At 41.2% G+C, this 24,065-nt stretch overlaps 1 protein-coding gene across 2 annotated transcripts in view; it reads right to left on the reverse strand.

Annotated features, from left to right (window-relative positions):
* The window catches only part of LOC124179600 (mental retardation GTPase activating protein homolog 4-like), a 254,361-nt gene that overhangs the window by 203,933 nt on the left and 26,363 nt on the right, over positions 1 to 24,065 (reverse strand). For both annotated transcript variants that reach the window (XM_046564168.1, XM_046564167.1), the window contains exon 2: positions 12,965 to 13,554. In XM_046564168.1, coding sequence (XP_046420124.1) covers positions 12,965 to 12,976 — 12 coding nt within the window. In that variant the 5' untranslated portion in view covers positions 12,977 to 13,554. The remainder of the gene's footprint in view (positions 1 to 12,964; positions 13,555 to 24,065) is intronic.

Here is a 24,065-nt window from a genome sequence, read left to right on the forward strand (position 1 = left end):
ACATAAATACAATAGAAATTGAATAAATAACGTGTCGTAAAAGAACATTTTCCCTATACCGTCCTTATTTACGACAGTAAAGATCCGGATTGATAAAAGTAAGAACTTGGGTTATTACAACTCTGGCTTGTAATCGGTTAAACCGTACCAGCTGGTTCTCTTAGAGTGAAATCAAGGTAGCTGCATTCACTCACACACAGCTAGCATGCGACGTGCTTGCGGTCAGAGTGACTGTTAAAAAAGTGTCACGTTATCCTCACGTGACATCGTCCCGACGAATTTCTTTCCTCTTCAGAAACGTGAAGGACTATTTATCTCGAGTGAAACTATATCAATTATTTATCAATAATTTTGAATCATCATCCGTTTCAGTATGTATACATTATATATCCCATACCGGAATAATAAATCTAGTTGCCGTGACTGCGGTGAATGTATCACCGTAGGGACCAAACTGCACGACAAGGGTGGTAATTTATCTATTCCAAACAATTACACGCGCCCATGATATACGAGGATTTGAATTTCTAAATGAAGAATGATGTGTTTCAGACGAGGTTTCGGTGCATCACGAACGTGTGAATGTATCGGAAATTGAATCGCCCACCCGATGAAAGATGCATGCGCACAGCGCACGGAACTGCTCGTAAAAATTACAGAAGGTGGGCTGAAAGAATAATCTCTCCGATAATAAGCGAGAAGAAATTTAATTTACAAGGTCGCAAAGCGTCCTAATCCAAACTCTTAACGCCTGAATAAAATATGAAAACATTTTATGCAATTAGTTACGAGCTCCGTCGGATCCTTTCTAGAAATCTGATATTTTAATCCATCACGCGTCCGCGTGTTAAAACGTCGCTCAATTTTAGTACAGCCGCCTAAATCGTTAAACTTTGTAATTCGTGATGATCGGGCCTAAAAAAACGGAATCGATTTCTGCTTCGCCGGCTTGAATTCGTTCAAAAGCTAGACGACAGCCCCAGATGCCTACGTTGTTATTATCAGACGGCTAAATGCGCTAATCAACTTAATTACCGGGTCCCGTTGTCGATCGGCCTTATTTCTCCGCCTATCGCAGATCGGAATTGCCGGCGCGAAGATATCAAGCATCCACATTCGGCCCCTGGGTCCCGTACACCTCCATATACGATCCCGACGGAAGCAGTTTAGTGTCGTCTTAAATTTAATCGAAATACGACGCAAAGTGTCGGGGAAATTCCACTTCGCCGTAGGCACGATCGCTACACGCCCCGGCAATTCAATTTGAAACATTATAGAACGGCCCTCTGTATAATGATCGGTATTCGCGTCTATCTGCTGGATATTTATACGGATCGCTGTTCTCAAGTTGCGCGTTGGCACTAATCGGGTCTACCTCTTGACACCATTCGACGAATTACGTATCGCTAGACGTCAACCGACCAAATTAAACGAGAACATCTCAGACGTTTCGAAATCTCAATTCTATTATTATTGTTATTCATTTCTTTATTTATTTCTTTTGTGATTTACTTTCGTCTTATTCGTGTGTATCGTCTTGTTATTTTATTGTTTTTAAACACGCAACTGCTCGTTTGTAGATATTACATGTAAGCTCATTACAAGCATGCCTTTGAAGAGGATGACTGGGAGCAATGGAAATTCCAGACAGAGTCCCACGAGGATGAGAGTCGAGATGTTATTTTTTTTTTTTTTTTTTTGAAATGAGTAAAATGGGACAGTCTGCGATGCATAGGCATATAGGAAGAGGTAACAATAACCAAACGGCCGAGGCCCCCCGCACATCGAGGAGAACAATAAAGTTGCAGGCAGTTAATATAAATAACAAGAAGAAGCGTAATGAGAAGCGGCGCGAGATAGTCTGAAATTACGTGAGGTGAGAACACGCAAATTGTCTACATTTACCGGCGCAGGTTGCACTGAATATACATATATACATATATATATATATATATATATATATATAATAAAAGAGAATTTATTATCACAAAAAACAAACTCGTGCGCAACTTTTGCACTCGCTGGCCCCGTCTCAAGTAATTAGGAGTTGAAATAAGAAAATCGTTGAAATCAGTCCTTGTTGAACCTCCGTTATTACTTTGCCGTAAAACGAACCGAGAACTGAGGCTGGTAACAATGGGCACAACAATATTGAGTGCATAATCACAGTTCCAGGACCACGGCGTTGTTCTCCTGCAACGGGCAGCGTTTATAATTTTCCAACCCATGCAACGTCGTTAATTCCCTTGGTGCGAATACAGGTGAACCGCGCAACAGTCCCTGTGCACGTCGGTATATCAGTAGAAGCAGAAATAATCCGCTGTATTTGAGAAAACAAGCGAAGTTAACCGAACCGATGAATATATACGAATCTAAGCTTTGCCATCGCCGTGCAACGCATTTATACGGCTCGTGTTGTTAAAACCATTGCAAAAGGAAATTGGTTGGATTTTCAATATGTTACAGCACATATCCTCCCGATCAAAAGTTCTCATGGACCCAAGTCCCAAAAATCAGTAGTTTCCGAGATACGGACTTCGCAAGGAGGGTGCGTGGATTTCTTTATATCTATAGATTACGCGATTTTTACGAATTACAAACCTTCAAAGGCGACTTGAAATCGAATGTATCACTAAAAAGTTGCACAGCCTATCCGCAGAGACTCCGCGCACGCGTGAAAAACAGGACATGTCGATTATTGCAAGAGTCGGAGGGTCTCGTCCTTCGCGCGAAACCTGACGTTGCACATCTTTCCATCAAACCAGCGAGTGCATGGATGGAATCAATCACAGCTTCCTGCCTGTACATCAGAATCAACCGTGCAGTTTTTTGGGTCATTTGTTGAATTTCAAGTTCTCTCAAAGCTTTATAATTCATGAAAATCACGAGATCCATAAATATAAAAAAAAAACCATGCACCCTCCTTCCGAAGCCTGTACCTCGGAAACTGTTGATTCTTGGGACTCGTGTCCATGAGAACTTTTGATAGGGAGAATATGTATTAAAATCCAGCCAACTCGACCGGAAGCCAATTTCCATAAGGATTCTACGGGTTCCTTTGAACAGAAGTGTGCATTTTCAATTTTTAACATCAGCTGCTGCGACTGCTCGTAAGTCACGAATGATTAATTTTTTCCCACCGATCCTCACTTTCCTCGTGAGCATCATCGCGTGATACCCTTCCAGCCCCTGCCCTCGATCATCTCGCGATAGCTTCCGCCACCGTTTCGGCACGTCATGCCACATTCTCGGCTATCGACACTAGCGTGCTTGGTTATCAATTTGTACTCGCCGATCGGTCGGTCCGAGACAGATGTACAAGACAGATTGGATCTCCTCTTTGCTTAACAATGGCGTGTCTTGAAGTAACCCGCGCAGCTTCCACATAGCATGCTTCGGCAGACTTTCTGCGGTTTCTCTCTCTCGAGATTTCAAACTGTTACAACCCTCATCCGCGTGGCCAACTGCATGGGGTCAACTTTCGCAGTCACATTGATACCCGACAACGATTTGCTCGAGTCATTTCTTCCGGCTGTTATGTCGGAGAACATACGCCCTGACGACAACCGGCGAGTTCCATTCGAGATGCAGGTATCTTAAATTGCTGTCAAATGATTCAAAGCACCAATGGCCGTATTTCTCGTGGTAGATTCTTTACAACACCAAGAAACGTAATATTGACACTTGGTTTTTCAATAAAAAAAAAGGAAACGCGACAATCCGTTCGACACGATCACTGTCTATACATGAATAATGGATGTACTTAAGAAAATCGCTTTAATCGATACCGACATTATATTGTATATTGACGGCGCGATGTTTAGTGTCGGTACCTACTTACAGGTACTGTGAATGCAGGGTACTAAAAAATCCATGCCACCCTTGACTGGGCCAGAATATAGGCTCAACCGCATCATCGTCAACTATTTTCACATTTTTATCCAAGGGCTGCAGGGCGAGGACGCGAAGTATAACGCAGTGTATAAGAAAACGGAGACAAAGGTGGAGCAGGGAGTAGGAGGAGGAGGAGGAGGAGGAGAAGGTGGAAGGCTGATAGTGTTACGGAGGAATATCGGCTATAAATATCTCGTGTAGGCAACTTCCTCGTAAAGTTTAAGTCCTCGGAGGCTGTGCAGGATCCCGGGATCTCCCCGCGATCTCTCTTCGATCTCCTCTCCTCCGCATATCCCCCAGTGTAAGCGTAACGCATAGCCGGGGCTTCTGCTGCGGCCGGTCCGAAGCTGACTGACACGGGTAAGCGGTTCGTTGAGCGTCTATTCCAGGTTGTAATAGCCCTTGAATCCTCAATAAAACCGAAAGGCTCTTGGGCTTGTCTCGCTCGAGCGCGCATAAATTTACATGGTACTCGATACACTCCGGCGAATCGCTTATATACCTGCTTGCTCGGGCGAAGAAAGCTTATTATACGCATCCCGACAGCGGCGACAAGTTCTCGAGTAGGTGAGGATGGATTTTGCAATAACAGCAAAAGCGCTTTAACAGTCCAATTTCTAAAGCCACGTGCGAATGTATGTACGTACATTATATATTATATACATATAGGCATTATAGGCATGCTGTGAGTGTGTGTGTGTATTTACTTGTAAAAAAAAAAAACTTGGCAAACATGAAATTTAAATCGAACACACAAGGATGAAATCTCGACATTGCGTGCAAGTGCTGCGCAAATAAATCGATATTTCAATATCGAAAAATCACTCCGAGAACAGTATACTGATCGTGAGTACGAGAGTAAAAAAAGGTCCTTTCAAAAAGAATAAATATTACAAAAGTACCCATATATTTCTAATGAAGAAGAAAAAGAAAAGGAACGCCTCGGGATACGAAATGGTTTTGTTATTATAATATGCTTGCCTATTTTCATATATTACAGCTGAATCCTGAGGAATATGATATCTGCATATTTTTTCTCTTCGGCAAACTATAATTGAATGCAAACATCAGTGCCGCGCTGCATGGTTTAAATAACGCGGTTAACTTGACGTGGGTGCTTCTCGCCGTAAATGCAAACATGCACAAACGGTGTCAGTTGCATACAGCGAACTTGTACGCTTCTCTTCGATCCGAGATGGGAATACCTGCATGTATGGATGGGCGTTACATTATACATACGGTGCGCGGCGCTGTTTATGTGGCGATTTCAAAGTTTGGCACCTCCTTATGCACCAGGTCCGCTAAATTTACGCTCACCTTAAACCCGCACCTCGGTCCTCAAGTGACTTTAACGATTTATAAATTAACGAGGCCCATTTTCTTACCGCGGAGCACGCCGCGGGCCCAAGAAGAAGAAGAAGAAGAAGAATAAGTTGTCCGAATGAGCTCCCTGTACACGCCGTATTTTACCTATTGACTGCACGTTGAGTAGGTGTGTGGTTATTACGCGACTCGTAGAACCGTATTCTACATTGAAGTTGAACCGCGGTTTGCGCAGCGCCACAAGCATTATACGTAATATCGCATCTCATCGCTAAACGAGAATGTTAATGAAAATCAAATATATGCAGTCAAAATTGTTGACCCAAAAATTAACGATATGGATCGGAGATCTGCACGATTTTAATGAAATATTATACAGCTTTTTCACAAATATTGATACAATTGAAAAATTAAAATTTGCACGTAACGTGAGATATGAGAGAATTGAATAAGGTTAAATACAAAAAAAAAAAAAGTTATACTTATTCGTGAAATGCTATATACGAGGTTGCTGTGATTCTTTATACTTCCGGATTGAGCGTGTAATTTATAGTGAGCTTATTTTTACTCGCAGAAAGATCACTGAACTCTAGAAATCTCATAAAACTTGGGTACATTACATGTTTACATAAATAATTAATTACGATTGACGATTCGTTTAATAACGTGCCCAAAAATCGTTAACAAGAAGCATATATATGATCCTCGTTTCGTCATGACTGCACCTATGATCGGGTTGAGCAGGGCGTGCCAATAAAATACCGACTTTATACTACATGCCGTAAAATCTATTCATACGTAGCTGTACCTTGTTGTAAAACGATTCTGACTTGGTTTAAAAATAAAAAGGATACGTCCCCTGGGGATGTATAAATTTGAAATCTTAATTTTTTCCATTAACGAGTACGCCTATCCATTTCGCTGTACCAATGAGCCAAGCAAAAGTTGACATAGTTTATGATGAAACTTGCAAAAAAGAGCCGAAATTTCAAAACTAGTAGCTATATTGTAGTAGCGGATATTAGTTACCGAGATGCGAGAATCGTGATCGCGTTAGATTTCACTTCGACATAAACGTATATACATATTTATATACATATATGTATATATTACTATTCTACCAGCCAAAATGTATCCTCGCTTTATTGCTGTTATAAATAGTAGCGATATGATAACAGTGTGTTAATTCCTAATTCAAGTAAAAAACTTCATGGTTAACATGACCGTAATTTATAGCCTGATTAATATTTTCATGAGATCCTTAAACGATTAAGTTACATTATAAGAACGGCTTTAGATTTTCAATTTGCTCAACGAGAGAGACCGAATTGAGCATATATATATACATATATTTATATCATACGCGCACCATAAGTATGGGTGATGCTTTGAACCGTATATGTAAAACTTGAAAATTACAAGAACTATTTTACAACCGTACAGATTTTATGACACCCAATTCGCGCTCATCCTTTTTATCGTCAAACACGGTTGTATATTTTCGTATACATACACATGCCCACACCCAGAGTGCGTACAACATAAAATAGCCAACACGTGAGAGCTCTCGTTTTAATTATGCAAAAAGGAACGTGACACATCAACCCTATATTCCGACTAGCCGTCTTATACCGAATATTAAATAACTCTAATTTGCATGAGGATATTATCCCACAGTATCCGATGTGAGTCAAATGCCGTTCAATTTACCAATCGAACGCTGTCCGATGTAGAATTTATAAATTTACCATAAAAATTGTTCCACAGTAAGCCTCAACTGGCCATTTCGGTCTTAATTTTAGAGTTTACCGTCAGCCACGACGCGAGTAACAATCGTAGAATCCGAGGTCAAGAAAGAGAGAACGTAACGACGGCGCGATGCGTCGAAGAGTTACAATCCGCGACGTCCATATATTTGAACTCGCCGCGCCTCCTCGAACGACATTCATTTATTTCAGGCGCCAACTTTAAATCCATCAGAACAATTAACCGACCGACCGGCCCCTGGCGAGGTGCCCCTCTACACGTGTGGGCGTCGCGGCGTCTCGGCGTCGACTCGGACTCTCCTCCTCCCCGATTTCCATCTCAGCGGCTACCTCACTGCTCCAAGTCAAAAGTACCCACTGTCTTTCCTCATCGGCCACCTTAACTCACCTCGCCGCCTTCGAGGGGCTTTCGGACCTTACAGGTCACGTTCTGAGTACACGATAAATAAGAACTCATCAGGTTGATCAAAAACAACCACTGCCACTTGAACACGAGACCCGAATACTTGTGCCAAAAGTTCATCGTCACGTGTACGTCAATTTTCACAACCGACCATCAAAAAGGTAAAATCAGATTCTCCTACGAGGTTTTCAAAATGAAAATTCAATGTTCAATATCATCGCGAATTTTTTTTCCTCCTCTCTTTTCGAACAATCTACTTCTTTGCTTTTTTTTTCTTTTTTTTGACTATTAAAATTTTCCCAAATTATCGCCGTTTTGATTCAATGAATTGCCTCTTTCACTGCCGCATTATCCGACCAGGATATATAAAGACAAAAGCGTATCTAAGTGATAAAAATTTTGCACATCGAAGCATAAAGTTACAATAGCTGTTCCAGCCGGCGAGTAGCGGTGAGTTGAAATGTATAAAATTCTTCGTGGACTGGCTCAGGTACGTGTGGGTAGTCGAATTGCCACTCGAAGGTTTTTAATTCGTGCTGATACTAGGTAACGACATAACGCCGATGAATATCTGCACGCCGTGGCTTCGCATAGTGGTGTTGGGGAGAGGCAGGGGGTGGGGGGGGGTTTCTCTATCTGTCGGTCAGCAGCGCGGTTCAACGACCTAATTAGACGCGGACCTTGCAAGACGCACACAAATGCAACCGCGACCGCATGCATGCACGGCAGCGATAGGTAGTCCTACGTTCTACCCCGCGAAGAGGGAAGCGGAGATGCAGCGACCGCTGTTGCAGTAGCGGCAACGAAGAAGAATAAGCAGTGCGTTTAGCTCTGCATCCGCAAGTGCCCGCAAGCCTCACCCCGGTTAAATCTTCCGAGTTAAGGAAATAAGAGCTCTCACTAACCGCGGTAAGACAACGATTCTTCGTAGAGGGTACGTCAGCGTCCTTCTCTTTCTTGTTTCGCCAATTATATGGTGCTCTGATTAGAATCCCCTGGTGCACTTTTCACGGAACCTACCGGAGCGTAAAGTCAGTCCCGGATAATTGCAGGCAATCGCGATTACAAAGGTCCGTCCGTCCGTAGGTATAAAATACGGATACGTACCTAGGAGCCGCTTTGCATCCATGATGCACGCCCGTGTTCGACGAACGACTATCCGCATTATCTCTGCTCCTCGGCTTCTTTTCGTCTCACGGCGCTTTGTACGCCGAACTCCGTCTATCTTTGATCTATCATGGATATTCGATACGTTTTGCGATAATACACGCTATCCGAGTTCCGGAACGAGTATTCAATTTGCACACGGTGTACGTATAATCGTGCAGAAAAGTCCAAACTTCCGCACCTAAGTATTATCGTTCGTAGTTTCGCCCTGCTCGACGCGGAACTATTATTCTCGTCATTTTCCATTACTTATAGTCGTCCCAATGCCTGAGTTATAATTTATGTAATGCGTGAGCCGAGTTGTACCTAATTCGTTGCGAATTCTCGGTACAGAGAAGAACGAAAGTACAGTAAATACCTACCGTTCCGATTATCACTAGGAGAGCACTTGCGCCTTATTTTCAACCTCCCGTACCGCCGATTTCACCGAGTAGTTAAACGAATTAGCAATTATCCGCGGGAAGGGAAGATGATGATTTTTGTGCTAAGTGGACGATAAATCTTACAACCCGCTTTCAACGCTTCTGCCAACAATACGAGCTGCTTCCCCTCGATCGAGCGGTCAAGGGTTCTCCGAAGCCTCTGCCTCCAAGGGTCACCAAACCTTTCGCTTCGGAAACTGTGAATTCGGACGTTAAACCCGAATTTAACCCCAATTTGAGGATGTTCCTGGTCATTATAGAGAGTCGAGCCCTGCTAAATCCATTTGGAATAGGAAAGTTGAATAGAAGAAAACAAGACTAGGGCTAATAATTCGTAGGTATAACTCGTATACACAAACATCCGTCCCTTCATTTTATCTTTACAGTTTGTACACCGGCTAATCCACTGACTGTTCGAGTAAATCGTTCTTAGTAATACTCAGCCTGTGAAATATTCCAAGATTCCAATATTCCGAAATCTGTCAGGTAAGATCTACGAATATATATACATTGTATATCAATTGCACGCTTAGTCAAAAGCCTACATCAGAAGTGTGTCCGTAAATCAAGATTATACTTCTTATAGCAAACGAAGAAAAAAAAATTCCATGGACTTGACGCACTAATAAATTGGGTGGATAAAAATTGACTGTAAAATTAATGGCGAAATATTCATCACCTACGATAAAAGTTTCCTCAAAAAAATCGCATCGCGATATAACATAGGTTTCGAGAAAACTCGCGTGTAAATAAAATTCGCATAAGATAGACGGCACCGATTACGAGGAGCGACGACCTTCCCCTCCCTCTCGGCAACAGCAGCGATTGATAGTACAGCACTACTACCGCGCATATTCACCTCGAAAGAAAGGCGTCGCCCTGGTTATGATAAATAAGAATCCATCTCGCTACTGCGAGGCTGGTATCTGTACAGCTATCCGTACTCGTAAGGAGAGGGGGGGGGGGGGGGGGGGGGGGATTTTTATTCCTTTTTGTCCACCTCCGTTTAATATATGTACGTGTCGTCTCGCGTTTCTTTTTCGAGTCCACGACTGGTTTGAGATTGCACGATTATATTCTTTGATTCTTTTTTTTTCTCTCTCTCTCTCTCTCTCCGTCTCTCTCTATTACTCTTTTCTTTCTCCGTCATCTCTTTCCACGAGTGCTTCTCGTTTTTCTCTCATTTTCATATCGTCCAAAACTCGGCGGAGGTTAACGGGGAGGAGGCCACACCCCGGCAAGCCGAGGATGATTATAAACGATTATTAATGCCCCATCCAAGCTGCTGGCCGGCGACTCGGAATTTCACTAGCGTCGTATCGCTGCGTGAGACAGCAGCGAGGAAACCTGCACGCTGTGCACATTTCAGAGAAACGAAATCACGGGGTTTAGTAAGTAAGTTTTCTTAATTAGACAGCCACAATGGTAGATAATTTTTATTCTACGTACGGTACGGGGATACCGACTAATTTGCGTAACTCGGCACCGTACGGCATAAACAACTCCGTTATGCTACGGGGGTCCGATTGTGAGACATCAAGTCCGAGATTCGCAGACTCGGCAGCACTCGCAATCAAAAGATGCACTCAATTCCCGACGCGGCGCGGCGCAGTACTGTTCGAATATTTTTTATATCCTTGCCGTATCAGACATTATCCCACTGACAAATTAGCAACAATAAACGTCGCGGCGACGGAAACCAAGACCACCGGAGGTCGTCTTCGCGACTGGAACATATACGCACGTACGTAGTAACGGTGAGATGAAGAAAGAGAAGTGAGAATTCATAAAATATATAGTTCCTACATTTCTGAAACCTGAAATTTTGGTAAAAAAATTTCTTATATTTTGAGAGATCACGAACAAGGTACATTATAGAAATGCTGATAGAATACCGAAAATTATGCAAACCGTCGGGTATAATTTAAATTCAATAAAGCAGTTGCGGTTTGAGCGGCGTGTCGAGCTTACGTATTATGATATGCGGTTTGCCCTCCGATATGAACAGATTTCGCTCGATGCTCGTATACATATATCCGCGACTTGCCCGAATCCACCACACGAAAATGGCACTTACGATTCCCTTCCGCGTGATGCCGAATTAAATCCAACCTCCCTCAGATATCGAAATGGATGGTAATGATGGGAGATTTATTCCGGAGAGTCACTGTCGAATTTCATTATTGTTATACGCCCTGAAACGCAATCACGGACTCCTCCTGCAATTGAGTATAAGAAATTTTTTTTTCCTTCAGCATTTTTTCTTTGATTTATACAATTGATCGGAATTCGCAACTTCACGATCCCCCCGCCGCCGTCCGATTCCTTCGACATACTTACGGCCCTGCAGGCGAAAAATTACGCAATTTCACGGTCAGTTCTGCAGTGTATTATATACCTCGAGGATGACGATGATATGGCATCGGTTTGATACACATGTATACGTGTGTGTGTGTGCGTAAATATGTATATGCCCCCAACAACAACGCGCTCCGGTGGTCCATTGCATGTGCAACGTCGACAAAGCCGCGCACTTATTGCAGCATCAGCGTCAGCAGCACCGTCCGCACCGTAATCTCTGTGCGTACAGGTAAACACAGGACGTATCCCCCCATCGTGCGTGATATTCTACGCTGCGCATTCCGAGACAGAAGTCGTCTGCGATGCAACGCAGAAATTAAAGTACAACTCATCTTCTGCAATTATTTTACGTAGATAACAGGTTTTAGCCTATAATATTATGCGGAGTATTTTCAAAGTTGCGACAGCGTCTCAGCTTCGTACGAGATACAAAGTTTCAAACACAATTTACAACTCGTACACGGTGGCTGCGGAAGATCGACAATTTCTTTTTCAGCACAGTGTAATACGTGTACACGTACGCGAACAATTTTTGCACACGTACCGATCTCGCGCTTTCGTATCATCTCGCCACTTCTCTTTTACCTTTTTCGTCATGGTTTTCTTCGGGTGGTAAAGGCTTATCTCGCTATTAAACCGTACAGCTAAGTGCCAGATAACGAGCCGAGATTCCATGCTGCACGCTTAATTGTAATCGCATGCACGCATGCCGAACGCGGCAGCCGCTTGTACATCCTTTATACGTGCCTAATAATACCTCTGATATTATGAATCGACCGGCAGCCGTTCGATTAACTTTGGCTAATCGCTTAATCGGTAGCCGTTCGTCGACAATTCATTGTCAATGTGTCTCGAGATAAGATTATCAAGTCCAATGTCCTCGGCCTGTTTATTTTTACATTCACCCGAATATCTTCCGAAGTTAAGTGCAAATCTCAATTTTTAGAAAAGCTATTAATGTCTGCGAAAAATTATCTATAATTTGTCCTCGTCGGAGTGAATTTCAGTATGCAGCTCGATTGCTGTATAAAAGTTTATTCACAAATGCGATTTACAAAAATATAAAAAAGATGCAACATTTTTTGTTCTCACCATCAAATGCCAGGTGACAGATTTTATCATCGTCCCTAAACGAAGATACTCCAGTTGACAGTTAAATGTCCGTATGCAGATTACAAATGAATGCAGCACAAGGCCTGCGAACTTTACTCCGTCGTATAAAATAATGAGGTTTACTTCTTCTCTTTATTACGGACACTTTTTTCTAAAATTACTATACGTTACACAATAATAGACGCGTACAACGAATCAGATACGCAGACTAAGAGCATGCGTTATAATCTGCGACCCTCTTTTACTTATTTATTTTATTTTTCTTTATTACCCGCACGGGATAAAATTCACGGATCTAATTTAATGCAACATCAAAGCTCAGCTGTTTCGTACACCGGTGTGGGAATAATGAAATATAATTCACCGCCAAATTTATTCTGGTATATGCATACCTGAGGAGATATAATAACAATTGCACGGAGTCGTCGAACCTGCGCGTATTACCGCAAAATACAAGACATCAACAATTTTTCTGTAAAACGATATATTATGTATAGTTTATAGGATAGACTCACCATGAAAACCATGAACCTTGATTGCAGGTTGGCGTTCTCGGTTTAAGTCCGCGTTTCCGGCCACCACTGGACGTACTTCCTCCTCTCCCGTTTCACTTATCAGCCGTTGCTCTTCACAACCGTTGTTATGTCCAAAGGTATATATATATATATATATACGGAAATATGTATGTATGCGATATTTATATGTATATTATTTATCTCTCGAATCCACGTCACAAAAAGACGAAGAAAGAAAATCGAATGAAAATCACGATATTGAATCACTCCCGTCACTTCAGTCTGAAAACACACTGCATCGATCCCAACTTTGTATCAACATATTACTCGCGCGACGGACGATCTCGAATATATATTTAGAAATATATATGTAGAACGCGAATTTAATCGAAACAGCGACTCGTCGCTGTTATCGTTCTTGTTCTTGTTGGTTTTGTTTATATGTACGCGTAAAAATTCAACCTATGAAATTAGCTAACTAAAGTTAAATTGCAACCGGCCGGCATGGGACAAAAACACCGGCCACCTACACTGGCCTCTGGTTGGGTACTGGCATAAAATACTGGCCCGTTCGGGGAACTCCTTGTCACCTGAAACATACCGAGAGAAGAATTAGTTAGCAAACGATATGTCGCGTTAGTCGGCAGGCTGAGCATCAGCAGAACCCAAAAGAGACGGACATATAATTTGCTTTATGCAACGGTCGTGACGGCGCGTACTTGGGAAATGACACGTACGTGTATCCTTGTTGAGCTGCACGTCGGGGAGCGAGTGAATTTTTCAAATAGCTCCAACGATCCTATTGCTGCATTTAATTGTAAGTGCAGCGGCTGTCATTATCGCTCTCTGTCTCTCTCTCTCTCTATATATATATATAATATACTGTAACATAAATTCTACGAATTTACTGTTGCGATTTTATAAAATCCATGCCATTTCTTAATTTCTGTGTCAAACGAAAATTTGTTGCAAGTGTTTTTGTTCAGAATTACGTATAGAACGGAGCTGTTGGGCCCTTTTTTACGTTCGAGGTACGTCGACGTCGAAATCGACCAGGACACCCCCTTAAGAGATGGGTATAAAACCGAGTAGTCGGCTCGAAAGTTAGATACGGATAACGTGAAATAAATTTGTAAGCAAACCTATTGCAAACGAAGAAAGCATAATAACAAGTGTCGAGTCGTGGAAATTGATATCGACTCTATATAAACAAAAAATATTGACACGTGTTTAATTTATACGTCTACGTGTACGACGATAAGTTTTCCGGTTTTAAGCATTAAATATAAACTAAATCTCGCAAAGCTTTGAGAAAACAGAATTACAGATGATATCATTCGATGAATAGGTAAGTTTCGTGCGCTTGACTAAGTCTAATGTTCAGTCAATTCAAAAGATTTTTGTAACAACAAATTTAATTATCTCTTCCAACCATTGGACTCTCGACTCACCGAAACGTGAATCAGAACAAGCTCAACTTTGTTTTGAAACAGCAATTTCATGTTTTTAAAACAAAGCGATTAAGGTGCATTCAATCAAATTTTTAGCCATTCGAATCGCACATTTTCTTGATACAAAATTCACATTATCGCAAGGAACTCGCGCCGTGTTATCTTGAATAAATTTATAATCAGCATGATCATTAAAAGGCTTTTTTCAATTCTGTATTAAATTGTCACAAGTATTTCGCACGACAAAAGTATTTTGTTGTATTAACTAAGAGTCGTGTTCACCGCATTTGGTTCTAATACTTAGTTGAATCAAATGAATATCACTTGACTCAAACAATCCTTAGCCTAAAACGTAAAAATGGTGGATCGAATATTTCTAAATAAATTGCAATCAGCAATCGTTGCAATAATTGTTTTTCCTCGCAAAACAGGACCCACAACGGCACCGGTGTGTATAAATTTAAACAGCGTTTAACGTTATTACGGGATGAATTCTCGGGTATAGTACAAATGAAATATTGAAAAAAAAAAAAACAATAATAATAAGAGGAGCATAAGAACACATCTGGAAACCATTGGACTGATTCAAGCGGCTTGGAGAAATGAAAAAAAGAAAATAGGTATACAATATATACGTGCGTATGTGTAGTAAATTCTTGCGTGCAGTAGCGTTTAGATTTTTAATCGCTCGAGTTCTTTAAGAATTCTCGGCACGTTCGACGGCCGTTACATAATACGCTCTTAAGTTTAACCCGGTGTTTATACACGGCAACACTTACATTACTATCTACAATCTCCGATTGCCACCGCACTATTACCACCCAGGTATATACCTATATACTTATATATAAAGACAGAACCTGCATGATATCGCGCTGCACCTTGCAGCACAGCGAGCCATTTAGATTTCGATTATCTAGGCTACGTAAAAGAGAACAACAACAACAACTGCGGTAAGGATGAGGGTCAGCTATAATAATCGGAGTAATTCGTCTGCGTACAGCCTGCAGTCTTACGTTTTTACAATTTATACATCCAACGATTAATTATCCCCTGTATCGATAATAATTAACCGCGTTGCCAAACAAACCCGGCGTCGAGAAGGAGTCGAAAATCTGCACAGGTATACGTATATAGATCGATATTGACATTTTTGGAACCGTTCACGTACCTACACCCGGTATAAAATTAAAAGTAATCAACAGCTGGACGTGTAACAAATGGTGCCGCCCGTACACACAACCACGAACTGATTTTAATCGATCACCGCTATTGTTTTATTCTATTTTTTTCCCCCTGTTAACTGTATTATCATACGTACACCGGTGTGTGTGCCTACTCTTCCATCGATCTGATTGCAAGTCGCTCGTGCTTACTTGCGTACACATACGTGCATACACACACGCATATGTTCACAGCGAGATCGAGCTGAGAAATAAAAGAGAGGCGAGAAGCTACGAGCACCGCTGTAATACAAACAAGTTATTTGTCACCCGGTAGACACGGACAATGTGCGGCAATAACGTACGGAGCTTTATTGCTTACGCCTTATACCGAGCGCGTTTACGCGTATTTATAGATACCCATACACGCCATGCACGCACAGATCGGAAACCATGGCTCATACGTACCACCGAGGTTGATTACGCGGACTAACCCTGCGTGAAATGCAGGGACAATCAATCGCACATCGGCGACGAATCGGCGGCGCGATCAACGCAACGACGACAAATCGCGCTCTTTGAGCCGAGGGCGCGCATGTGACGATGAATCGTTGCACGTAAACGCAGCCGCGTTGTGAAAAATGTACGAGATCCGAACGGCTGATCGTATTTAAGCGGCAAAGAGGTCGGGAACAGGCCGAGAGGCAGTCCTGGCTGAACGGGATGAGTGATCTGCCGGAACGTATCGAGGATGTGAGAAATCCTTTTAAACCAACGCGTGACAATTGCACAATAATTTTCTACGAGCTTATATATTACGTATATTTGTGCAAAAAAGTGTTGACGGAATCATGTCGATTGTGCGCTGTAAGGGGATATTTTGCATGTACATATGTGGAGTGCGCAGCGCAATGAGGCGAGTCGAAATGGAGTCAAAACGTGTGGCGCAGAGGGTATTTGTGAGTATATAATATGTCATATATATACACATATCTCCGTCATGCATGTCACATATATTTGTACGTTTAAGATGGTGATAAATCGTTTCACGTTTCGCTCGTATGAAGTAAAAAAAATTCTGCCGATATAGAAACATGCATGCAATGATGTGTCGAAAACAGCGATATTATACCTATAGTTGTGTATATATAATTGTATATATATGTATAATAAATGCAAGGTGACAAACGGCGCGTCGACTCAATCCATAAGTGAATGATTTGGTATAAGTATAGGTATGGGATACGATTCCACCGCGCAACTAGCCTTGTTTCTTTTTTTTTTCTCTTCACCTTATGTATTTTGCATTTTTTATTGCCATCCAAGTATAAACGCGGAGAGGCGGGATATCAGAGCTTTTTACGTACGAGCAACGTTTACGGTATTCGAAACGTGTGACGTACGCGGAATACGGATTATAGTTTGCAGACTGGCCTTTTCGCTGCAACCTGTATAATCGATTTAGATCAATCCTAGAATAATGTGCGTGTGCGCCTGTGTATACATGTATTGCACATAAATTTTATACGTAGGATAGAAAAGAGAAGAAAAAACGCGAGTAAGTGAGAGAGATAAAAAAGAAAGAAAACGTGCAGGTGTACCTACGATTGAGGAATAAATTATCGACCTGCAGACCTTCGAGAGGTATAAGGTAATTCAATGCGACACCGCGCAACTATTAAACGTATACCGACAATCGGATTTACTCCCATTAAATCACGTGCATATGAATAAATAACCACGAGGAAAAGGAAGGAAAACGGATATTGAAAAAAAAAAAAAATAATAAAATAAAAAAAAAAAAAAATAAAAAACAACCGCGTCGTCGAAGCGTTTACCTTACGACACCTGTACCTCACATTATACGCTGGCGGAATTCCGTATAACACGTATCACAATCGTTTCATCGCATTCACGCGTCTATAATTCATCAGTCAAAAACCATATAATACGGCACACGATGTATAATGTATGGGTGTAAATACTCGTATTCGATTCCTCGACTTTATGGTGGTGGATATATTGCCGCAGCACAAAAATGCAAGCTCTCTCTTTCTCTCGTGCAGTTTTTACCGCACCGCTGCCTTGCAGTAGGTAGGTACCTACTACCTACCTACCTACCTACCTACCTACCTACCTACCTACCTACCTACCTGTAGCGGAGAGACTGCAGCCCGGCTGCTGTCGCTTGTACATTAAGACGCCAGACCCCACGGGCCGGTAACTAATTCAATTGCTTTCCTTGCTCGAGTCCCGCTTGTCCTCTCTCTGCAGTTATACGCGTTTACTCCGAACGATACATTAAGTAAACGCTTGATCGTATTCGCGGTGGGTACATTAAACTTAGAGCCTTATAATATACCCGGCATACGCGAGAGTAGGTTTGTACGCATGCGTGTATGTATAATACAACGTGATTGCAAAAATACCCATCTCAAAAACTTATTCCATGCATTTCACTCGCGGCAGGTGTTGCAAAGAGGTTTACACCTTTTTACACGGAATGCCTGAGAATCGTTACGTTGTTCGTATCATTGCAATTTCAAATTTTTTTACCGACATTCCATTATTCACTTTGATTTCTCGTAATACGGAGAAAGGGGAGCTGCGGGATATCTCATAGTTTTTGTAATATAAAAATCTGTAATCTGCAATATCACCGTCAATAAAAGCACATGTAATTTAAACGGCTAATAATAGCTTTTCTGTATTACCTAACGTTGTCTCTCACACTCGAATAATCTTACAAATGCTTCGTGCTTATCGCATAGCGTATTCTAATGTGTACGTATACATCTCCATCTGATATACGTGAAAATATCACGGGGCGTGGTTGACGGGGTCCAATTTAGAACGAACCTGGTGTTTATTTAAATCATTCGATCGGTCACGAAATAATCGATTAGCGCCTAATGACCAAGGAATAGAATCGTTCATGTCCGTGGACTCAAGACGCACGCACAATATTGCCTTTCGAGAATAGTCGATACTCGTCGCAGGTACACGTTTATAGACAAGTATACAGCGTGGCAGAACGGAACGAAACCAAAAACATCTACGACACGCCGAATACTACGGAAGTACAAATATCATAGCATGGGAATTTTGTGCCCTGCGCGGGAAAATTTTCACCATAATTGGAGGAAACCTTGCAAATGACAATCTGCAGCTCCGCCTCATCGGAATAATTCACTAATTTAACGTATTCAATTGCATCGTGTGGCAAAACTATTGGACATAACCGTATGCCGTCCAATCGCCGACTTTTTTTAGAGCTCACCAAGACCTTGAAAACTCTTCGACACAACTTTCCACTATCTGTAAGAGTTCGGTGAGCCTTCGCATAAGTGTGTGATCCCCTTCCGACTTGGCTTACAAATATCGTTACATCTCCAAATATAACCTAAGACCGAGCCAGTCGCGGTAGCCACCCAAAGAAAAAAACCGGACAAGTGCGAGTAGGACTTAAATTAACTATTTTCGGACTTTATCCATCACTTGTGCCGTGAGATCTTGCTTCTCTCCAAATTTCATGATTCTAGGTCAACGGGAAGTATCCTCTAGGTTTGAACGAGTTAGTTCGCGAGTATATAAAAATATGTGACATAAATAACCGTATCTTTTGATTGCGTTAACTCAGAAGCTTGAATTTTACGCCTCCAAGGCACCGTAGACTTTAGTATTTGATATTAATTTCAACTTGACGCCTCTACCCGTTCCCGAGAAAAAGAGTCTCACCAAACGAACAGATGAACAACGAAATGATTCTGCAAGGGTTCCGTTATTTTCTTTCAAGGTACAGAATCCTGAAAGGTATCAAAATTAATTGAGTATCTCTAGAGATATAAGCGAACATACGGAAAAATAGACAGAGAGACGTTGAGTTTTACTATATAATACTTAAAAATAAAGATATAGAAGAGATAGAGATTCTATTCTTCGGTTCTATTTTCAGATCGATCTCTTCACCTTGTTCCGCGTACCTAATTGTCATGTACCATAAAAAAAAAAGCTCCACAGAGGTACCGGTTCTCCTCAATGACGTTATTCGCCGAATAGATTAATCCCACGGAAGACTGGAATTCCAGCGTGCAGTATTTTCGAATTAATTGTAAGACGCAGCGCAGCGGCCGGTTCGTCGCTGCGCTTTACGGCAGTTATTTGTTACCTAGGAGGCACCTTACCTATAAAACCAAGGAATTACCCACCCGGTATATTGCACCGTTCGTACACATGTGATCTTACACGAATGCGGGCGTCCCGACGTCTGGGCGGACGTTTTGTCATCGTGAACGTAACACGCTAGATCAGGTACATAATAGGTTAGGTTAGGTTCAGGGTACAGCTCGAGTGATCGCGTTATGCACGCTCCGCTCACTTTTAAACGGCGGTATCGTTTACCGGACGTGTTAGGAAAAAATATTGCTATAATTATGCGGAAAACGAGTATCCGCCTGCATAATTCAATATACATATACGTTGGGATGTTTCGGAAAAAAAAATTATTTACCGTTTTCCACCATGGCACCTCATCGTACAAAGTTTGTTCGGGATAAAGGAAAGATTCTGTCGAACGATGAACGTTCTACGTTATGCGGAAGATCGCGCTTCGTTGATTTCTCACTTTTTTCAAACATTTTTTCACTTTTACGAAGTATCGTGTATGACATTTGTTTTTCTTTCCTGCCAACATGAATCATAACATCAATTTACGTGACCAAAGGGACTCCAGCTAATGTTTGAGAAGTGCATATCTCACGACTTTTTCATTATCAATTCAATCTCGTAAAATAGTTATAATTTAATACGAACTTTCAATTTAGGCGAATGAAATTTCCGGTCGACATATCGTTGTGTTATGGATCCTGATCTTTGGCTTGAATATAATTGTCAGGAAAGGAATAATAATTGAAGTGCTGCAACGTGTCTCGTCATAAATTGAAAACAAAAAATATATATATAAAACGAAAGGTAAGACATGAAATGAGCGCGATCCCAAACAAACTTTTTAGGGTGTGCCACGGTGGAAAATCTCAAGTTATTTTTTTCTCAAACACCCTAATACGCGTAGATATCCCACGTGGCATGCCCACGGTGAATTCCTGTCCAATTTCAAATGTTTTTTTACGCGTGCGTAACACGTTATCGGATATCCGGCAAGTGCTAATGACACATGTACAAAATCGCGAATCGAATAATCGTTGTACATAGATGAGAGAAAAGAAAGATGTGAAAGTGCGGAGCTGATTGCGAGAGTCGGGACACTTTGCAGCCCCCTGCGTAAGGTGACACTGAATATGCGCCAACTGTAACTGTACCGCACAACGATTACAGTCGTTCATTTTAACAACCTGCAGGTTCCAGCCGACAGCAGGCTGCCTACACCTGCCCGCAAGTCGCTGTTAATTGAACGATTGTGAAACTATGGAGCATATGGGTGCATTCGGCGAGAACATTACCTAGGTTATAGGTAGGTACCTTGTTATACGTCTACCCGTAGCTCGTGCCTATTCGCTCATATAACAGTACGACACACCCACGATACGATCCTTCGATTACCCTTGTTACTTGGAGCTATAACCACGGCAACGACGCTGACGCGCGGCTTAACGCAACGGACAATTGATAATTGTACGTAGGTAGGTAGAATACCTGTAATTCGAAAGTCAACCACGACTCTAACCAGCTACGGTAAGCTGCGCAAAGTAAAATTCGCACATCTTTCCCCGTGGTAATGAAACCGGCAGATACTGTATATTGTATATTTTGAACGTCGGAAGCGTAAAATCAATTTGAAGAATCGTCTTGTCTTTTGCTTTTCGTCTTTCGCACGGCGTATTTAGATCGGGGGAAAAAGAAAGATAAAAAACACTTCGGCGAACATAACTTTTTTTAACGAAGCGACACGTTGAGGCGTTTATTTGCCCGTCCCGTATGTTGTGGCTTTGCGTAAACCGAGTGTATATAATATGGATTTAAGAAGTGAACGCGTTTACGTATAAATCAACGGCTTATGATAATCGCGTACAGATACGGTAGCGAGAGTTCCCAGCTTCCTTTTGGATTGTTGCGTAATAACGGAAGACACGTCCAGAAGCCTTTGCGAAAGCAAAATAGAAGAAAGTCCGCAAATCGAATGCAACGCAATTTTCGTTACACATTAATAGCGATAAAAATAACAATTAAAAAAAAAAAACTTATTTTAAACATTCAACTCGACGTTATAAAAAGTAAGAATAAATCTGGTTAGGGTTGTAGGTACAGAATTTGGTGATTTTAAGTGATATTTGCGAATGGGAAACCGAGAAGTTCTTGATCTTGGTTTTTCTGAATCAACACAAATAATTTGTCAGGAGATTCATCTTTCGTTTCTTTTAGTGGAATTTCGATAGAATATTTGTAATCACGTTTTTCCGATCGATTTGATAACGCCAAACGGTGACTTTAATAGTGCACAAAGAACAAGATTATAGGTATACGCAAAAAGTTTACCTATAGACACACAAACACGGTTCATTGCGGTAATAAATCATTTGTAAAAGCAACGCCGGCATTTTACTATTCTCTACAATCTGTTTTACACCTACAAGATCTGTGATGTTAATCCGAATATAATAGATGCATATCTAATTATTCATTGTTTGTAAGAAATAATAAAGCAGCAACATAACCAAGTCACGAGCCGCGTATATAATTGTGTGCGTATGGTATGTACTCGTTTCTATGCATACAGAAATGATTCCGGGCACGCGTTGAATTTCTTACACAAGTTCGACGACCTCCTTTAACGTGTTACACGATTCTATATCTGAATAGTTTTGACTAACGAGCCGTTGATCAAACTGTCACTACAAAAAATAAGGTTATTTGTATCAAACGTATCAACTTGCGATATGCGAAGAGAAAAACAAATAAATTAACTAAGAAAAAAGCAATGTGCGAGAAAGTTTTTTTTGTTTCTTTTTAATTTTTGTTTCAACCAATTGCGTAACGTGGTACTAGTTTCAACTACACATCATATATAGAATCGTTAATTTTTATTTCTTTATTATTATACGTTGCGGTGCCGAAGAGGCATGAGAAATTTATAATATGCTGCATAATCTCGCTAAAAATTTACAAACATTATAACGCCAAACGTGTATAATTTACCAGAAATGTTTATGCATAAGGTAACGGAACTTAGTCAGAGACTAAGATTTTATACGTACGTAATATGGCAGACTGTACATCAATTATAGATACCAAAATGTTCGTTCAACATGTTTGATTGAATATCGTCAATATCGCGATTTTGATCTATAAACTCGCGTATTATTAGGTAATTTATAAATTTTCCCTGTTTGTTTTTGCAAAGAATATCAATCCACTACGCGTACGCGCACAAATCATCCTACGGAAAAATAATTTCTGTGCTGAATGTTAAACTAAACATGAAGAAAAAAATATTACTATAAATATATAATAAATGCCGCACATCTAAAGACGAATCTACGTATATTCTGACACGTAGAAACGGTGTGGTACATACGTGCAAGGTATAACGTGCCGTACGCAAGCGATATTCGTTAGCGTAAAGGCCGACACGGCGCGACTGAACAGAAATATTGTCTTCGAACCAAAACTAATACGACCCGACTGCTTACATCCTCACCATAGAACCTGCGCGTTAATCAGATTAAGGCACAAGACGTAATAATTAAGCAAAGCCTGTGTACCTTGATCCTTATAATGTGTACATGAGGTAAGAAACTCGATATTATTACATGCTTATCCCGCACAAGAGGCGCTCTTATACTTACAGGGTGGAACGTACCGCGCGTATATAATATATATACATCACTACCGTTCCGTATGTTAACCCGCTAGAAACCGCTTGTTAAAATAGTGTTCGCTATACATACACGTGATAGCTTCAAGCAGTATAAATACCTATATAACGTAGTACACGGTGGATGTAAGTAAACGCCTTTAGCTACACCCGCGTGTACCTGAACGTGGGGAGTGAGTGTAGGATATAATGAGAACCTTGTATATTTGTTTGACGCGTCCGAAAAGAAAGGAAATAAAATCCACATCGCGATTGAAATTCATTTAAAAATGTATCGAGTTCAGTGCCCGGATTTGGAACCATCGATTGATTAGAATTTATTACGACCATAAAATTGGCACACGAGCTAGCGCTTTATCATGAGTAACGAATTTGAATTTTTAAATATTCGCCAATGCGAATGCGGATGCGTATGTTTGCCATTGATATTCGCGAATACGAACGCGAATATGCATTTTTAAATATAGCGCCATTTCTCTATCGCTAAAAGTTTACGATTGATTTACCGACGGGTACACCATGCAAGTCGCACAAAAACACTACAACACCGGTGGCATTTTATTTCGGAAATTGCCAAGCCGATTGTTTGTTTGACTTTTTAACGACAAATTGGTAACAGAAAGAAATTAACTTTGAGGTTAGAGGTTATAATAAAA

The sequence above is a fragment of the Neodiprion fabricii genome, chromosome 4 (assembly GCF_021155785.1).
Source record: "Neodiprion fabricii isolate iyNeoFabr1 chromosome 4, iyNeoFabr1.1, whole genome shotgun sequence".
Lineage (NCBI taxonomy): Eukaryota > Metazoa > Arthropoda > Insecta > Hymenoptera > Diprionidae > Neodiprion > Neodiprion fabricii.